Below are 20263 nucleotides of genomic sequence, written 5' to 3'. Positions count from 1 at the left end.
GAAATTCATGTAAATAAATTGCACCTGTAAAAATAATTAAAGTTGAAATCGCTCGCTGGCTGGCTAAAATATGAACTCCACCTTTCACTTGCCAGTGCATAAATTTACTCGCTCACCCGGCCATTTATATCTGGGCTACGATATATACGGTGGGGCTACTTGTTATTTGTTATATAGTGGCGAGCAACAACAAAAACACGCTGGAATAAAATAAAATAAAATAAAAACCCTGCGCCAGACGATGGAGCACTCCAAGTTGTGGGACCTTCGTCCCAAAGTGCGGGAACGTCGCTTCAAGTGGACTTCAGGCGGCAACAACAAAAGTCAGTGCAATAACAAGGACGATCCACGTGCAAAAATTCTTTTGCTATTTTTCAAATAGGTGGGGTGTGCTGAAGGAAGGATGGTAGGAAGGGGGTGGGGGTTGGGGAAGCAGGTGCGACGCCAACAAATATTTTTATAATTTCCTTTTCGTGGAAATTTGCATTTTTCTGTTGCGTTGCGTTGTGTTGTGCCTGCCATTTCCGCTTTGCGCTTTGCCACTTTGCCATTTCCGGTTTTGACGGCTCGACGGGAATTTCTATTCCTTAGCCATAATTGCAAAGTTCCCGTTCTCGTTCCCGTTCCTGCGGCTCCTTTGGGGCCACAGCTCATCCCAAAGGCTGTCCGCAAACAATTCCGAGTGATTTTCAATGTGCATGTGAGTGAAATTAAGCAATTCCAATTTACCTAAGGTCTTTTTCCGCCTCACAGAGTTCACTTAATGATTTCGCAATTGCTACAAAATTGTCTGAAACTTCTGGGACTCATGTGAACAGCTCCAATGAATAATGACTGCTTGATTTATTAAGACGCTTAACTTCCGATGCAGAATTTCATTTAAAACGGGCACATATTTAACCTCTTTAACAGTTAAAGTCACATTATCATGCCCAACTTTCAAGCCGACAACCCGCATTGCATAATAACAACTCGCTGACAATTGGATACGCATTACTACAATTTAATTATTAACATTAATATATCAATTTGCATTTAATTCATCCTTCCTGTAGAACATGAATTTATTTGTCATTTATTAAATCTTTAATAATTGGCCGCTCTCTGGGCCAAGCCAGGCCAACAAGCCTAATTAACATTTAAAATTATCAGTTGACATAAATTGTTTGATGGCCATAAATATTTGTGCCGACGAACGGAGGCAGAAAACTTTGCAGACAGCCGACAGGCCAATATGAAATGCACAAAAGGACAATAAGGAAACCAGTTCCGATTGCTGTTTTCCCCTCGCCGCAAAATGGAGTAGAGATGGTGAAAGGGATGGCGGCGAATAAAAAACAAATATATCAAAGCGAGCAAGGAGCATAAATGTAGCGTAATTTAAATAAAATTGCATTAATATGTTCTCTCCACCGAAAAGGATCCCCAGCGGCCCAACTGCAGCCTGTGTCCTGGGCAAGCTTCCAGCCAAGCGAAGAGCTCTTCGTGGCTTCCCCGGATCTGCTGGCCATAACTCATCTGGGGGCCAACAGAAACACATACACACAACTATTGCCGGACCTGTGTTGCTCGGCAAATTCACACCAAAAATCAAAAAGCAATAATGATGCTCGAAATCTGAACAGCCGGGTCCGGACTAGGACGGGAAATGCGGACGGGATGGGACGGAACGGGTAGGGATGGGCCGGTTCTGGGGGAGGTGTGAAAAGTGGGCATGTCTGGGGCCACTATAAATGCATGAGTGTGTGTTCAGGCTACGTGGCAAACTTTTCGAGTATTTGTCGTTATAAATTTGACATCAATTGCCACGGCATGTGACCAACGAAGGTCTGACAGTCCAGGCACTGGGAAGGCGGGTCGCGCAGAGTGCACGGGGGGACTTTGGATAACGAGGGAAAAGACGGGCAGCCCTGGCGTGGATGTGAGCCAAATGGCGAAAAAAAGGAACTCAGCTGGACTAAGGTAAAGTCCCGGGCAAGTGTGACTGCAAATAAAGGTGGGTCTCAACGTATTTGACAAGAATATATTCAATCGATTGTATAATAGGAATTAAGCACTCCTGCTTAAAGCTTTCGAGACAAAGAAATAATAAAATTTAACGTCTTTGGACAAGCGCCTCAGTTGTAGAACATTCCATTGAGTACAGGAATCTAAAATATTCAATAGGTGAATTGTAAATTAAATAAAATTAGAAATACAAACAAATGCAGGCAGAACTATTTTATGATTAAAGTAAACAGATGAATGCGAAATTTCAAAGCCGATTTTGTTAGCTTTTCAAACTACAATGTATCGTTTTAATTAAACAAATCAATTATCCAATTCTCCGCCTCATGGGCGGCCAACAAAATGCGATATAGACTTCAAATTGTATGTAATTAAATTAAATTAATATATGTGTGGAAAAAAGACGAATTTTTCAAATTTTATAAATATATACAAATATACACACTTTGATGAGTAAAATAGTTCTAATTCAAAATTATTAATATTAATAAACATAAATAATTATTTATTGATCCTCATGCCGTTTATTTTAAATATCTGATCAAAAATTCAAGGCGAACATAATAATATTTAAAATACATAAAATACATCATAATATCTTAAATAATAATTAACCACCATTCATTAATACACTTCTACTGCAATGCCAGAAAAATAAAACGCGCACTGGGTATAATAATTCAAATATATATATTTTTTTAATCACTCAAGTGTAAGTTTTTATATATTTGTATTGCTCCCTAGTGGTTTTTTCGTTTTTCTTTTGACATTTATAAAATTTATTCACTTGCTATTTAGTTTAAGTCGAGGTTCGGCTTAGCATGCATCGTAAAATGTCCGCAAAAATACTGTTTATTGTATTCCTTGTGTTCTTTAAACTTTCTAAAATTTCCTGTATCAAAGGATTGGACAGGATCAGAGCAGATTACTGTGAACTCTACTGCGAGGGATCTTGCGATAACAGAACCTGCAACATACAAAACAGAATTTTAACCACTGAAGATTATCAAATGAAGTTGTTTTTTTCCATTTTACAATTCACTTGGACTAATCGCTTTTTTGGGAGATGGAATATTTACAAAATTTCAAATGAAACTGAGTGCGAAATACTTAAATTGGTTGTGACTGGAATACCGAATGCCGATGACATTAGAGTTCGTTCTTCTTCACATTATCTACGGCTGCTTGGCATAAACGAAACTATAAAATTTGAAATAAATGTGCCTTCCATAAAAATAACAGAGGACGGTATAAAGTACAAACTTGGAGCTGAAGAGTTAAATTTTAAATATTTAAATGACAACCCAGTCAACTCCTTGGTTATCAATAATTACATACGAGAGAGTATGAACAATACGAAGAAAATTCATATAATTGCCTCCACATCGGTAAAGCCAACATTTACAATTGAGAAAAATATTTTCGAAGGCAAAAAGGACTTACAAATACTATTGTTTAGTGGCTTAAATGTGGTGGGCCTGACGGAGGAAACATTCGATGGATTAACAAGTTTGGATCAACTGTATATTGACGGTGACTTACAAGATTTGAAATTTTTGAGGTTCGTAAAAAATATGTATATTAGCCTTAAAATAATTTCTATTTGCTTTTCAGATCTTCTGCACTTCGATCATCATTAAAATACTGCACTCTCAAAGTTCACAGTGCGGTGGATTTGAAAAACTTCGACCACTTTCCGAAGCTCGAAATCATAGTTGTTTTTCAATATATAGCCTTTAATAATCTGGCCGCTTTTGTGTGCTTTCCCACTCAAAATGAATGTAATTTTACACTAGGCATAAATGGCATTCCATGTCCCTCCAAATGTCACTGCCAATATAGTCAGCTTGAAATGATTTTTACAATAGATTGCTCGCAGCAGGATCATTCAATTATACCTGCTCTACCTGTTCCTATAAAAGGAAAGACAGTGTTAATACTTCAGCAGAACCAACTATCCCAACTGCCTGATAACTCATTAGAAGGCTACAATAACTTAAAATATCTGGACGTCTCACAGAACCAACTAACTAGTCTCAGTACTAACCGTTTGCCAAAGGCTCTCGATTATTTGGATATCAGTTTTAATCAAATAACCACCCTAAGCCAAGGCGTTGTTACATACGTCAGAAACTTAAAGTACTTTAAACAATTTGGCAACAAATGGATTATATACAACGATGAAACCTATTTAATAGATTTTTTTTGGGATAATGCGAAATGGATAAGAATAAAAGATTCAGAGTTTGGTCTCGTAATGAATATTATGAATATAACATCAAAAGCTGCGTACCTAAGCTATTTTTTCTCACTCGATGATACGCATTTTTACTGGGAGGCAAATGAAGATTACATAATAAACACATTTGGAGAATCAGAAAAATACTTTACATTGAAGTTAATGGAAGAGCTAAACAATGCCATTTGGCTGTTTGCGGGCGAGTACGATGAATATATTATTCACCATCTCAACGAGCCATGTCCATACAGATGCACCTGTTGCGTCGAACGCCGAACTGATCAGTTCATAATAAATTGTGCGAATGCAACTCTTGATTACTTCCCCAGGCTACCAAATTTGATTCCGTACAACACGACATTATATCTTGATGGAAATGATATTCATAAACTTACCAGCCCTCAAAACCTCAGCAATGCTGGACTGGCCTCGATACAAAAATTGCATATGTCCGGAAACATGCTAGCCGAACTACCACATCACTTGATGCCAGAGAACATTACTTACCTGGACCTAAGTAATAATTCCTTGCACACCCTTGATTATGAGGTGGTGAAATTCCTGAGATATCGTAAAGAAATCACTGAGGTAAAATTATCTGGTAACCCATGGGACTTTGACTGCAAGTCAAAGACCTTTCTATCATTTCTAAGGGAACGTGATCCAGTGGAATATGAAATAGTTATGCGGCGTGTTAATATAACCCAAGATAGGTGTCCTGAAGAATGCATTTGCTGTATCGACAACCCCAAATCCAAACCGCTCTCACTCATCGTCGACTGCAGCAATAAAGGTCTAGGGCAGGTACCAGCTTTACCTAGACCTACAATTGGACAAACAACATTAATTTTTGAAAGAAATTCTCTCAGGGAATGGCCCTCAGGCTCTCTGCCAGGATACTCTAGTGTTGCACGCTTTTATTTGGGCCACAACCTACTGTCGAATATCGATCGATTACCAGACAACGTGAACTATCTGGACATAAGTTACAATAATTTCTCAGTTCTCAGCGTTCGAGTACGGGACTTTCTTCAAAAGAGAATGAATTCTTCCCAGCTAAAGATGGTACTCTCCGGAAATCCGTGGACTTGCAACTGCGAGGAGAAGGATTTCTTGGAGTTCGTTAAGGAGCAAGCGAAAAATATTGGAAACGCCTCAGCTGTTCAATGCGGCGAAACTGGGAAATCTCTGCTTGAGGTTGAAGAGATTGACATATGTCCCTCGGTCCTTATCTACTACACTTCCTTTGCCATTTCATTGCTGATTATAGCTGTGTCAATTAACATCTTTATCTGCTTCAGGCAACCCATATTGATTTGGTTCTACGAGCACGAAATATGCTTAAGTCTGGCCGCCCGAAGGGAACTCGATCAGGACAAAAAATTCGATGCATTCCTGTCATTCACTCACAAGGACGAAGACCTCGTTGAAGAGTTCGTAGACCGACTGGAGAAAGGCAGGCACAAGTTTAGGCTCTGCTTCTATCTCAGAGATTGGTTAGTGGGCGAGTCCATTCCCGACTGCATCAATCAATCTGTCAAAGACTCGAAACGCATTATCATCCTGATGACGAAGAACTTCCTGAAATCCACCTGGGGACGACTCGAGTTCAGGCTGGCTCTCCATGCCACTTCGAAGGATCGGTGCAAACGCCTGATAGTCGTCCTTTATCCGGATGTAGAGAACTTCGATGATCTGGACAGCGAGCTGAGGGCCTACATGGTGTTGAACACTTATTTGGACAGAAATCATCCCAACTTTTGGAACAAACTGATCTATTCGATGCCACACATTATGCTAAAAGAACAACTGCTCAGAAGTTCTTCAAATCTTGAGACAACATTGTAAGAAAGTTCTAACAAATTAAAAAAAAATGTCTAAGCTATTGTAATTTGCGTTTCTTTATTTTTTTTTTCAAGGATTTATTTCTAACAAGAATAACAACAAATGTCAATTTTGGCAGCATTGTATTTTATAATTCAATATACTCACCGTTTTTAAACCCAATTAACTTTTGTATAAGGGGATATCCTGCAAGTGTTATTTAAATTATCCGCCCTTTGCGAGCTGTTAAGAGCTGAGTCGTACGGAACTAACAATTTCGTTCATCCCTTATGCGAAAATGAACCACTAAAAATGCTCCAGACTCTTTCGTCATCCCTGAGCTTAAAGTTTTCCACCCCGTGGCGAGGTAAGCTAAAGTAAATTTTTGTTTGGCGCCAATGCAGTAGGTACTTATATTTTGCCTTATTTATTCATATTATATCCATTCAGACATAAGACATTTTCATTTGGGCCTGTCAATTTGTCTGACCGCCATCCTCCAAGATACTCATTGGATTTCGCGGAACAACAACATGAATTTGGCTCATTAGCGGGTCGCGCTGAAAGCTGATATATGATAAATGCATAAACATATACTATATTGCTTTCATTTATTTACCATCTAGTAATATAAAATGTATATCCATTATTTGTAACAAATAAAATTGATATACAAAAATTTACAAAACGTATTTATAAATTGTAAGTATAAAATCAAAATACAAAAAAAATCTATTAAAGTGAGTTCAGAAACAATTGGTAAGGTAATTCAAAAGCGACTGTTAATTGAATCAATTTAGTTTTAAGTTTTGTCTTAATATTATTCTGTTTCGCAAATAAAATTAGCCAGATTTAAGCACCGAGCGTCATTCATGTAAAAATCAGAATCTCCTCGCAATTCCACACAATCTTCATAATAGGGTTTATCAGGCGCTTTATTAGGTTCGCCCTCACGCCACTTTAAGAAGGTTGCTTCTTTTTTGGTTAAGTCAGATACAAATACTCCTTCATTTGCTTTGTCGTTAATGTCCACCCAATAGTTTTTGTCGCTGCTCAGATGCTCGGCAAGTGCCTTCCACTCCGCTTCATTTTGAAAACTCACAAGGTGTCCTTTCATCTCAGAACAAGTAGCCATGGCATCAGACCAGTCCTTCTGCACTTCATTTTCAATATAGTAATACTTTTCACCAATCTTCTGAAATTTGTCGGAACTCTTGCTGCTGGAACTTTCTTTTTCTACCGGTGTTAACTTGTTAATTATTTCGTCGAATTTTAAAGTTAGTTTACCCAGTTGCTCAGCCAACTCATTTTTTAAACCATCCTCCAATTTGTCGAAACTCTCAAAAATAATTTTTTCGTTATCAACAGGCTTTGATTGCGAAATTTTAATTCTCCGTTGGATGGGCAAGTGGATTTCTAATCTCCGAATTCTCTATTCTAAGGCATCGTTATCAGAAAATTGCCGGGCTTCCAGAGTCACGAGTCTTCGCTCGAGGTCACTGGAAGACTTAGTACTCAACCCAACAAAAAGTCGTCCAAAACAAAAAACTTCATATTAAAAACAAGAAAGGAAGCTAGCTTTGGGCAGCCGAAGCTTATATACCCTTGCAGATCTTTCCTATTAATTAACAAATCGCAAAAATGTTAAATTTTCTAATATTTCTCATTAATTTTCCGATCGTTCCTATGGCAGCTATATGATATAGTCGTCCGATTTTGATCAAATTAAAACTGAAATTCGGAAATATTTATCCTAGAGTAGAAGATAATACAATAAAAACCAAAGAAGCTAGAATTTATTTCCTATTACTTTTCCATTAATTTTCCGATCGTCCCTATGGCAGCTATATGATAAAGTAGTCCGATTTTTTAAATAATTAATTCGAAATTCAGAAATACTAAAAAAATAACATCCCCAAAAGTAGAAGGTATAATTTCAAAAGACACCGAAGCTAGAATTTTGTAAAGTTTTTTTTTCCGATCCTTCCTATGGGAGCTATAATATATAGTTGTCCGATCCGGTCGGTTCCGACATATATACTACCTGCAATAGAAAGAAGACTTTTGCGAAAGTTTCGTCCCGATAGCTCAAAAACTGAGAGACTAGTTTGCGTAGAAACAGACAGACGGACAGACAGACAGACGGACAGACGGACGGACAGACGGACAGACGGACAGGCGGACATGGCTAGATCGACTCGTCTTGTGATGCTGATCAAGAATATATATACTTTATGGAGTCGGAATCGTCTCCTTCACTGCGTTGCAAACTTCTGACTGAAATTATAATACCCTCTGCAAGGGTATAACAACGTCAAAAAATTTTGTTTCATATGAAGTTTTTGTTTTGGACGACTTTTTGTTGGGTTGAGTACTAGCCCTAACCTTTGAATGTTTGTAACCCAAAATGCCTATGATGCATTAAAGTCAGTGTACTCGAGACTCGGGCGAAAAATTTTTCCCAATTTTAGGGTGCCAACCTAAAAGTTTATGAAGCTTACTTCTTCCTCGTTTAAGTGAGATACAAATATTTTTCATCTTGTCTGTCGTTAATGTCCACCCAATAATTTTTGTCGCTGTTCAGATGCTCGGTAAGTTTCTAGCACTCCGCTTCATTTTGAAGAGTTACAAGATGTGAATTCATCTCAGAACTCAGAACTTTTCACCAATCTTCTGAAATTTTTCGGATCTCTTGCTGCTCGAACTATTCTTTTCTATCTATTACCACTTTTGGTCACCAAGTTGAGCAAACTAGCTTACCAATCCCCTTGGAAAAAGAATTTGAACAGGAACTCCGAAAAATAATAATTTCAAAAATTCACGCATTGTGTTTCGACTTTTACGTAGCCATCATAAGTAGACACTGAACATTTATTTTCACTGCTCCCACTATTTTATATTCATCGGATTTGTTTAATCAATGCCTAATCAAGCTGGTTTATATATATTGTTTATGTAGATTGTGCATAAAGGTTCCCAATGCTAAAAAACTGCGAAAATGTAAATTTTATTTGGTTGCCATTGACGTCATCTCTTAGCAGCATGTTACATAAATTTAAAAGGTCTTCCACAATGTTGGAACCAAAATCTACAAATTGCATTTGGGAGAAAGAGTGGTGAAAGTGTTAGAGTTAAAATTTGGAAATTTCAGATAATATACACATCAAAGTTACATATGTAATTGTTTTTAGCAAATCCTGTGCAAAGCTTCTTAAGAATAAAGCTTTTTAAAAAGGGAGCAGGGATCTTAAAATAAAAGCTTAAAAGCCTTTAAAACAGCCTAGCAAATAACGCAACAAAAAGCTTTATTTTGTTGACCTGTAAATAAATGTGTAATAATGTAATGTAGGAAAAACATAATGAAGACTTTATGTAATGTCAAAAATGTTTACATTCCTAAAACTTTTTGAGTAAAAAATAAAGAATATATTATTATTTTAAATATAATAATAAATACACATATGAATATAAATTGTTATATGGCGCATACTTGTGCATTTATGTTATTGTAATTGTAACTAATTAAAAAAAAATACTAAAAGTCTACAGATTTAAAATATAAATGCTCTAATTCAGGTCAAACCGCATCATCATCATTATTTTATTTAAAACCCAAGCCGTTTTTTGATTCTTCTTCTTTAGCAATAAAGACACTTTCCGGTGGCTAATGATGTGTGAAATTCTCACCCGAGACAAGCTGCCACTTAGCTTGAACTTCTGCCAGAGGAAGCCCAGCCCCGTCACACCCTCAATCATTCACTTGGAGCTACCCTTCGCTTTTTCAATTTCTCGCGCCTCTTCGAAGGACATAAACAAAAGTGCAAGCGTTTCATCGGGGGAGTTGCGCAGGTGCATATGGATGGGCCCAAAGGGTTGGGTTGCGATGGGGATTTGTTGGGGATGCAGTTCTCAGTCGGCTGGAGGCGATGATGGGAACGCCGATTTGAAATGCACATCACGTTTTTAGCCACTTTTTTGGCGACAGGCGGCAGACGAAGCGGATGGACGACAATTGTGGTCGGGGGGAATCGCGTGCAGACTAAACCATGGCACGTGTGCTTCACCACTGGCATTGCCCGTATCAATCTTCCTGCCTCCCCTGCAGGAGTGGATTTTAAAATGCATATTATTTTTTATAATATCCCGAACAATTTTCCCACCCTTACAGTGATGTATTTTTATTTAATCAGTGGTGCAAAAATGTGCAAAAATCGTACACACAAAAATTGATTACCAATTGAAAGTACAATTGAATGCGTAATTAAATGAACAACTAATTGAGATGGTGTGCTCAGGTCTCCGTGTTACCCCAACCATAACCCTAAATTAGCGGAAATTTGCATCACAACTTTAGCATTTTATGACCTTAATGAGGCAGGGGGAAAGCTTATAAGCTTTTCCTAATTATATTCTCTTGGCACATAATCACAATTGGCACATTTTATTGTTTACTTTATTTCAAAAGTTGTCAGCCAAAGTTTTCGTTTTACTCCGCTCTGCTGTATTTTTATTTTGGCTCTCGGTTAGGCCAACTTTTCCAATTTGGCCAGAGATTCAGTTCGTAGTTCATATATTGTTGTCGCTGCTTGAAATTTATGCTGACAGTTGTTAAAATTATGCAAACATTTGTTATAGTACATTATTCGTTTGTTTTTACAGTTCTTAAGTGGGTTACTCTATACATTCGGAGTATTTAATTATGATAAAAGAAACAACGATTTTAAACTCACATTATTACCTTGGCAACTGAATGAGAATATATACTGTACAATATAATCAGCCTTTCAGACTCTTCCTGTACTACAAACCGGGGAATCCATTACATAATCGGGGGTACAGATCCCCAGGGAGCTACTCCTGCAATAGATCATCATTTGCATGTCTTATAAATGTTCAATCAATTTTGGCAATACACAAAGGGAGAGAACGGAAAACACTTTAAAGCATACAAAGGACTCGATTGAAATATAAAAACCACAAGAACACAAAGAATAAAAGACGCAAACGGAAGCGGAAAGGGGGTGAAAAACCGAGGGGCAGTCAGGTCATAGGACATGGAACACAGAACACTAAAAAGAAGGCAAATTTTATTTGCATGCGGCTTTTCAATTCCTCCAAGAACATAAAACGCAAGCCAGGGGAACCTTCGGGGAACCCTTTCGATGATGGAAAATAAAGTAGAGTTGTAAAACAAGAACAGAGAACGGAAATCAGAGCGAGTGACAGAGAGGGAGCGAGAGTTAAAGCGAGACGGGGCGAAAGGAGGCGCGGCGTCTTAACAATTTCCTGCCAACTTCTGCTTCATTGCATATTTCCGTTTCCTTCAGTCCGGACTAGTCTCTCCGCCCCCTTAGCCGACCACCCTCCGAGTCCTGAGTCCTGAATCCTTGCACATATGGAAAAGCGACGACAGCCGCCTGGAAAAATTCCCTATCTTTCTCTAGCTTTTTTCTCTTTTACGATTTGCAATTATTTTTGCTCATTTCAGCAGAAGCAAATATGCCCACAATTCCTTGAGGGACAACTGGCAGACAGTCCCGAGTCCTGTCAATACAAATAGTTCTCCCCACACCCCTCGTCACCAACAATTTACATAAGTTGATATTTTTCGAGTTGTTTCACTTTGACATCCCTCCATCTAGACTTCGATTCCTTCGTGTTTTCTGTGCTCAGTTATTTGTCCGCCTGAGTAAAGTCCTTCGACGAAATGGAAAGGGATGTGGTGGGGGTAGATTTACAACATGGAAAGCATTTTAGCTGCAACGGAATCAGACTTGCATTCGGTCTTCCACTTTTCTCCTACTTATTTGTTCTTTGCCAGATATCATTTCTTCTGGGAGGCAATGACAATTGTCTTCGGAGTCCTCTGCTGAGTGGTTTATTAATTCCTGTTGGAGGGGAAAAGTACATGGCTAGAGTCAAACTGAAATGGAGAAGACAATAAGTCACTGTTGGGAAGGAAAGTGAAAACTGAAAAAGGAAATCTAATTTTATTTTCAGTTAGAGAATAAATGTTGATGATTAAACAATGTCGGCAATTGATTTAAAATCTTACTCGCAAAAATTTCTTTAAAATATAGGTAGGAAAAGCGTGTTATATATTATACGTTAAACTTCTTGCCTTAATTCAGTTGATTAAATTTTAAAGTCCTGTAGCAAGGAACCCCTATACCTAATGACATGTGGCTGTCAACATGTGGCGTTAACCCCCATTTCTGGCTAACCAAACCTCGAATGAACCCCCTATCTCACGAACTTCCCCAAATTACCCACGTAAAAAGCTGAAAAACAGGATGCTCCCGAGCAATTGGAAAATGAAATAGAAAAAGTGCCAAAACATTTGCCTTTGAAGAGGATTCCGCCATTCCCATTCCCCTCGAATCGGGCGTGTGCAGAAAATCAAAATAAAACGCTTTTCGTTTCATTTGCAATGAAATTTTCGCAAGTGCTGGGCCTGTCTTTGTTTTGTCTGCTCGCCTGCCATTGAATGGAAATCGTTTTCCAATACAGTATTGAATACAGTATACTGTATACTGCAGGGTGTGTAGAGCTTACCCCCGTGGCAGTTTCGGGCATTTCCTATGCACGTCATGTGGGCAATCAGCGTTCATGTCCATGGGATACTTCTTCTGGTTTTTAGCCCCATTCCCGGGATTGTGTTTGGGATATCTATTCCCAGTTTTATTTCTCACTCGGCCCATGAATATTTAACTGCCAACAATTGACTATGATTGTTATGTTTGTCGATGCCTCGTGTTTTACAATTAGAGGGGATCGGACCAAAGGCAACAGGGATTTTTGGGGCTCAAGATTGATTTTCTCCATGGCTTTTTATTTTTCATTTATCAATTTTCTTAACGATTTCCTGCTTTGCCTGCCTTTGCAAAGAAATTGCAATTTTAACGCATGACGGGGCATTCTCAATGCGCTCCAAGCCAAAAATGGATGAAAAAAATGGTTCACAAGCACTTGAGCCATTCTCTATTTTCCTACTTAGACATCGTCGCGTAATCGAATATAAATTGAATTTTGCACAACAAATGGATTTTTCTCAAGAGTTTTTCTTTACCGGTTTACCTCTCGACTGCATTCAAATGAAATCAGTATAAGATTAATAATATGCAATAAAATTGAGCGGACGTTTTTATATTTTTGCTGACAAAAAAATGTAAAACTGTATTTACCAATCATTTATAGTCCTTTTTCGTCCCACAATGTATGTGCATATGGCTTACAATAACTTGATTTCCTTAGCCTTGTTCTACCAAATTGTCAGTTTAAATTTAACACAACAATGTGGTCAAAAATAATATTTTTGAGATAAGAAGAGTAAAGGGACATGTTCAATCATATGTAAATGCCTAAGAATATGTCACATTTATTTTAAATGTTTAAGCCTTTTAAAAAGTTATTTCTTTACAGATTTCATGTATATTTTTGGTTCAGTTCACTTACCCCTGAAAATATTTCGCGATTTCTCTCACGCATTTTTTTTCGCCCTCTTTTCCTCGCAAATTCTCTGTCTGATTGAATATTTTGTTCGTTTTCCATTTTAAGCTGTCACCCGCACTTGTATTTTTTTCGCTGTACGGCGTGTTTTGCACTTGATGCATACATATATTTTGCATTTATTGCGGACAGACCTCAGATATAATGTAAGCTAGTCACGTCTAGCCACTTGTGTCCCGAGCCCGAGTTCCAGCTTTTCCCAGGTTTTCCCCTTCTACGGCTGCTCTGCTCTCGTTTGAAGCTCGTGTCTCCACATTCACTTAGTGCAAAGGCTGTCCTGAACCTCTTTTGCATATTGATATGGCTCGTGCGAAATCTACCTACCTTTCATACATTTTCGGTGCCAAATTAAGAGCTATTTTTATCCGAAATATGAGTTAGTATTGTCCCTGAAAAAACAACATTTATCGTTAATTGTTACATACTTTGAGTATTTTTAGAGCGCGTGTTCAAGTGCCGTGTCTAGACGAAAGTTTTCGCTCTTCGCTCAGGTAACAGCCGAAAACAAATTAAAACAAACGCAAACATTTCAGAAAACTGACCAACCCCAAGCCGAATCGCAAATAAAGGGAGCCTTTGAAATTTTGTTGCAAATTGTTAGCTCGTGTCCCATAAAAGTGCACATAAAATCAAAAAGGGGAAAAATATGCGGAGAATGGGCTTGGCCACTCATACCATTTTCCAAACATTTCCACATGGCACGCCAAGCAATTAAAGCGGCCCATCGCAAAACTCCAACTCCATGGGTTGCATGTGGCAAACTTCTGGTTCCTAACTGGCGCCCAAATGGCGGACATGACGACGGCGGCGCCTCAATGTCAGGCCATTAAAGTTTAGTGGGCGATTTTGCATAGCCCCCGAAAAACGCGCCAAGAAGGAAAGCTCCAAAGCCGGCAAGAAGAAAGCGAACTAAGGCGGCAGCAAAGTGCAGCAGACGTTTTACAATCGCCCACCCATCCCCCAAAACTTTGGCCGAAGCTCATCAAGCCCGAAAAAGTTTAGCCAGCGATAAATCAAATTTTTTGGTTGCTTGTTAACTCGTTCGCTTAAATTAAGTTGAACATTAAGGCCCAAAATGGAAGCTCAAATTTTATGTAATTTTAAGAATTTCCCGGATGGTAAGGAAAATCCTGTTAGTGTGGAAATGCGGCGTGGCGGCCGACAGCTAATGAAAATATTTGCCGGAAGGGGCGGTGCAAGTTCCTAAGGGTTTTGTAATTAGCAGAGTGTTCAACTGGGCTTGACTGTTCTTGAATAAATGAATTCCAGTAATGGTTAATGGTTCTGTGAATTTTTAAACAGGTGGTGGTGGTGTTTAGGAAATGTTACGATTTAGTTACAAACACAAAAGTAATCAATTTAAAAAATGAATTTATTAAATAAATTAACTTAATAGAACATATTTCTAAAATGTTATTATATTTTCCTAAACTTCATATGTCTAGTAGATATTATCTTCCTTACAAATATGGTCTTTACCTTTTTTGTCCTCCCAATTTTAGATTTAAATACTTATTTTTTTGATTTTTCAATTTAGTATGATTCAGAAATAATTGGTAATTATTTTATTATTGGGCTTTTGAGACTTAGTTTGTTAGAAGCTAAACAAATATTGTTTTCCTTTGCATAGTATCTATTATTACCAGAATTGATATCAAAATACGACAAATGTATTTCGTATATTTGCATATTTAAACATATTCCCAGAATATAATCTCTGATCAAACTGCTGTTTCAAGTTGCTCGTCTCGGATTTCCCCTTGACATCCATCAAATCCAAGCGCCCCCGCTGTGTGCAGTCCCAGTCCCACATCCCAGTGCAGCCCCTAACGGGTCAACAGCCCATTTCATGTGATTACTCACAAAACACAGCTCTGGGAGGATAACCTTTCCGATTCCCCTGCCCCCGTCCCCTAATCATGGAGCCAACAAGTCCCCGGGCTCAGGACGCTTGTTATTGTCATTGTTATCAACGCTGTCAGTGCAAATGGCGACACCGAAATAGCAACAGCCAACAAGAGGACACTCGGCTCTCCGTTGGTCCTGCAGTGTCTCATGTGGGCATATGTTAAACATTTTGACACTTTTGCGCACGGTTTAACCGAAAGCCTCCGACATCCGCTGAACTTTGACATTCTAATGGAAGTTGATGAGGGTTTTCGACTGCCTCTGCCTCCGTGAAATTCCCCACTTCGCAACTATTTAAATTTACAAATGCTACTGCCTGATTTCGAAAAATTTGCTACAATTCGCAATAGTTGTTGTTTTTATGGTTTCGCATGTACATTGGATTGTGTAATTTCGTGGGTGTCAGTGCGACGATAATCAGCGAACTGAAATCAACTGCTGACGGAATTTTACATCAGATTGCCAAAAGTGTGGATAGTGGACCAACTTAACCACTTTGGTGGTTCGCACTGAGCTTTGCTGCGGTTGCTGTTCGATGATTTTGGGGGTAGCGCTCGGCATCGAGTTATATTGAAACTTAATTAAGTGCCGGGACCAGAGCAAAATTCACCTGGGTCCTTGGTCTGGAATGGAAAATGATTGTACCGCGGTCGCTGACAAATGTTAACCGTTGTTACCGTAGTTTATTTTTGGGACTCGAGCTTAAAACGAAATGACTGTAATTGTAGTGCAAGCCAAAGGCAAAACATGGATTTAATTGCCCTAAATGAAAAGATAAAAAAAAGTGAGCATATGTTTAATGTCGTTTTTGTTCAGGATACTTTAAGGACGCACTGAAATTCACACAACGCCTCTGTGTAATTTTTTAATACTTTGATAAATAATAATTTAAATAAAAATTATTATTTTCTTATGCCATATTTAATTTTTAAAACGTTTTTAAGCACTCTGTGCCTTACAATAATTTCTATGGCTTTATCTACATCTCAAGCGACTCACACCCAAATGTGTAAACATGAAATTCAAATTTCAATGCACTTCGATAGGATCTTCGTGTTTTTCCGGTCTTTGCAAAATATCACCTTCAACGCGTAATAAAGAATTATGTAGAGACAGTTAATACCCGCGAGACAAAAAGCGGCTGGCTTATCTCTGCCACCCCCCTTCCCGTTATTTTTGGGTATAACCATTTTCAAATCGCTTCCTTTCGGCTGGCAACGAAATTTTGGGGCACTCCCCTCTCCTTCCCAAAACATTTCCCCCACATTGTGTCTGCCAATTTACGTTATCGTTTTCAAATTGAAAATTTGCGTAATCACATTTTAAGTGAAAATCGCTTTGCAAATTAAATTAAATCGATTTCTTCAAGACGATAAGATGGGGTGGAATGGAAGCCGTTTTGCCAAAAGTTGCAAAGCTTGTAAATTCACATTATGGTTTTTCATTTCCGCTTCCGTTCTGGCACTGGAGCTTTAAGCTCTGGAATATGCATCTGCAGTTTTCCTTTGGTGTCTGCATTGTCGCGACATTGCAACTCAAAGAGCCATCAACGTCATCAAATCGTTAGTCAAACAGGAGTAAAAAGAAAAAATATTTAAGTTCTTTGCTCCGCTCTCAAGTCTCTCGTGGCAATAAAAATGATGAAGTACTTTGAGAGTGCGAGAAGGAGTGGGCTGAAAAAGAAGAAACTAAGAGTTGAAAATCTTGCATTCCTGGCATATCCTTTGGTTACAGACAAACTTAGCAATAAGTTAGAAGGGTATATTGAAATTCCCAAAATCCTGAATCCATTGAAGTTAATATAAACACTTTTTTATCAACTTTAACTATATTTTAAATCTATTTATATTAAAAATGTTCTGATAATATGAAGATTATCATATAAGCATTGAATTTTTAATCAATTAAAAAGTATAACAATTTTAAATATTGGTAATCTGTAATTTCCAATTATTTTGGTCATGTATATCATTCATCTAATTTTTATGCTGATATTTCTGAAAACTGTAGTGGCTGTCATACCTCATGGAGTCACAATTAAAGAGCGTAAGATCCCCACAGTAATATATAGAAATTTAAGTAATACTTACAAACCCACAGCAAAATGCTGGTATGTTGCGAATCCCGGACCCTGCGACAACTGGGTCAAAGTCTGGGGTTACGATTACCTAACCAATCGCTGCATTTTCTTCTATTATGGCGGTTGCGGCGGTAATCCGAATCGTTTCTATACGAAAGAGGAGTGTCTAAAAACCTGCCTGGTACACAAACCCCCAAAGCGGATGAAAAGGGAAGATGATGAGGAGGAAGAGGAGGATGAGGACTATGAGGAGGACATTGACAATTGGGACAAATGGGATAACGCCTATGAGCTATAAAATAAAAAGGGTATTCCAAAATCGACTTTCAGATAAGAAATCGCCTGCTGACGCTAACTTTTGATTCCTTGTGCAAACGCATAATTTCAGTTTGAAAGAAAGAACTTCCCGTCGAGTTGCTTGTAATGCGTTTTCTTTTAGCCTTCCACTGCATCTCGATTTTCCTTTACTACCAGTATATGAATATCTCTCTAGACGTCTGTTTGCTGCCAATCTGAGAGACGGCCATTAAGTCAAACAGTTTGAAGCAATTTGAAAGCTACACAGACTTGGCACTAAGGATATCTCGACTTCTTGGGTTATTTATCAACAATTTTATGTGGATAGAGTTGCGATTCTGACAATTTTTGACATGCAATTTGCAATTTTCCATCTGCTGCAGCCGTATTTTCGGTACGGATTTTGGCATTTGCCTGCCGGCTGCAATAACTTTTGGCAGCGAATGCAGATGAGGCTCATCATTGTTGATGCTCTGCCCAAAAAAATCCTCGGGGAAAATTCGCAACTGTCTGCGGGAGTGAACTTCCTAATTTCCAACTCAAATTTATGTTCCAACGGAAAACGGAAGACAGAAAAGAAAATGCCCTGCTAATTGGAAAGAATTTTGTTTGCCTATTCTACCGCTCTTTACATGGATCTCCGCTCGTTAGGCTTAATTAGCAATCATAAAAGTTGTTCCCAGTTAAATGTCGAACATTCTTATTTGGTCATGTGACACTTTTGTGTCCTGTGGTGTCCTGGGCAGCAGGATCTGAACCTGAATCTGGCATCAGAGGTGTCTCCGAGCCACCTATTTTACTTTCTGCTCACGTTGCCTTTCCGCTCCTTTCCTTCGTCCTTCGTCCCCCAAGACTTTTATGACTGATTATGCTGTGTTTCGGCCATTTAATTGCCACTTGGCTCTGGATGTGACTACTTTTATGGTTAATGAGCAACTTGTGGTAATTTGGGGGACTCGGCAATGACAGGGATCAGGTGTGCAGACAATGCCTGCTTTTGTTGGCCGGGGACCAGCCAATTAAATGGTTAATATTACCGGTCTGTGGGGTAAGGGCATATAAATTATAAAGAATGGCTGTCATTGAAGTAATGGAAGTGGAAATGGGAGGAAAAAAGTTTTATTTTTTTACTTTAATAAACAAATATGTTTTAAAGAGTTGAAAGATAACACAAGCTTAATAAAAAGTGGTACATATTATTTTTTGTTCGAGTATCCTCCTCAATATTTTCAACTTATAAACTGGTCTATTTTAATTCGAATCTTAAAGCAAAAGTTTAATATACCATTTAAACTTGAGCATCAATGGCTTTCGGTTTATTTAACATTTATCATTTGATATGTAAATGAACAACTTCCCTGCTATCTTCTATCATTTCAACTCTGACATCATCTGTTGCTGGTGTCCAACATCGTTTGACTGTTCTGCCAGTTCAACGATTTGAAAAATCGTTCACAATAAATTAAATTTCAGTCAGACTTGTTTCCGGCTCGACACTCGGGCTCGAAAATTTAAATAGGTCAAATATGCATTTAATTTCCGCACGAATGAAATGAATTTGTCTGGAACTCCGGCGCAAGGGCTCTGTCTCTCTTGTTTTTCCAGCCCCAGTGCCTCCAGCTGTCAAATACATAAAGCTCGGCACAAAGTGTGCCTGCCTGACTGCGAATGTCCTGCCCCTCCTGCGATTTCCATGCCATTTCCTGGGCCACAATGCCGCCTGCTCTCGAGCTCAAGAGAACACGTGTTTGGGCCACCTTCTGTCTCGGCCATGGACTGCTCACTGTACACTTAACTTATTTGGCTCCATTAAAATCTCTCTAAATAAATATTTAATGCGTGAACAACTGGAGAGGAGGAGGAGTAGAACCTCCCCGAGGAACCGACGGAGCAACAGCCTGGCCAGATGATTTATGACCTTTGCTCTTGGCCTGGCCTTTTGTTCGCCAGCCTCCTCTACTTCTGGGCCCGCCTAATGGTTCATAATTGATTTTTATGCCTATTGTGTTGGCCGTCTTGCCCCAAGTCGGCCATTCTCCTGGTCTCTTTCAAATGGCGCGTTCATAATGCGACGCACTGCACCAAGGCCTCATTACAGATGGTTTGCCTGGCAGGAGGTGGGGGCGTATTAAAAACTTATAATTCCTGCTATTGGTGGTGTACATAAATCCCTTTTATTGCCACAAAATGCGGGATTTAATGAAGCAGTGGAGGTCAAATGGCTTCCTGGTTAATGATTTAATTTCGGTGGGTAAGGAAACCTTGCGAGTAATGAAATCAAAAATCGATGAGCTCGGAAAAAATAATATTTATTTACCCAAGGCCTGAAAAATCCATTTTAAAACAGAGAATTTTTTTTTTATTTTCTACAAAAATGATGTAATATTATTAAAAGGTTT

General features: G+C 38.6%; 3 protein-coding genes across 3 annotated transcripts in view; all 3 read left to right on the top strand.

The window, feature by feature from the left end:
* The window catches only part of Or30a (Odorant receptor 30a), a 97721-nt gene that overhangs the window by 54011 nt on the left and 23447 nt on the right, over window positions 1-20263 (top strand). The gene's annotated exons all lie outside the window — the stretch shown is intronic.
* On the top strand, window positions 242-6094 carry Toll-4. The gene is made up of 4 exons (XM_044394977.1): window positions 242-350; window positions 1574-1669; window positions 2881-3568; window positions 3622-6094. The coding sequence occupies exons 1-4, from the start codon at window positions 242-244 to the stop codon at window positions 6092-6094; spliced, it is 3366 nt and encodes a 1121-aa protein (XP_044250912.1).
* Window positions 17387-17974, top strand: LOC108063614 (kunitz serine protease inhibitor Pr-mulgin 1). Its single transcript, XM_017150762.3, has 2 exons — window positions 17387-17533; window positions 17588-17974. Exons 1-2 carry the CDS (start codon window positions 17449-17451, stop codon window positions 17863-17865), a joined length of 363 nt encoding a protein of 120 aa, XP_017006251.2. The 5' UTR covers window positions 17387-17448; the 3' UTR covers window positions 17866-17974.

Source organism: Drosophila takahashii, chromosome 2L (assembly GCF_030179915.1).
Source record: "Drosophila takahashii strain IR98-3 E-12201 chromosome 2L, DtakHiC1v2, whole genome shotgun sequence".
NCBI classification, from domain to species: domain Eukaryota; kingdom Metazoa; phylum Arthropoda; class Insecta; order Diptera; family Drosophilidae; genus Drosophila; species Drosophila takahashii.
Note: the sequence above shows the minus strand (reverse complement) of the source record. Positions and strands in the feature narration are given on the sequence as shown.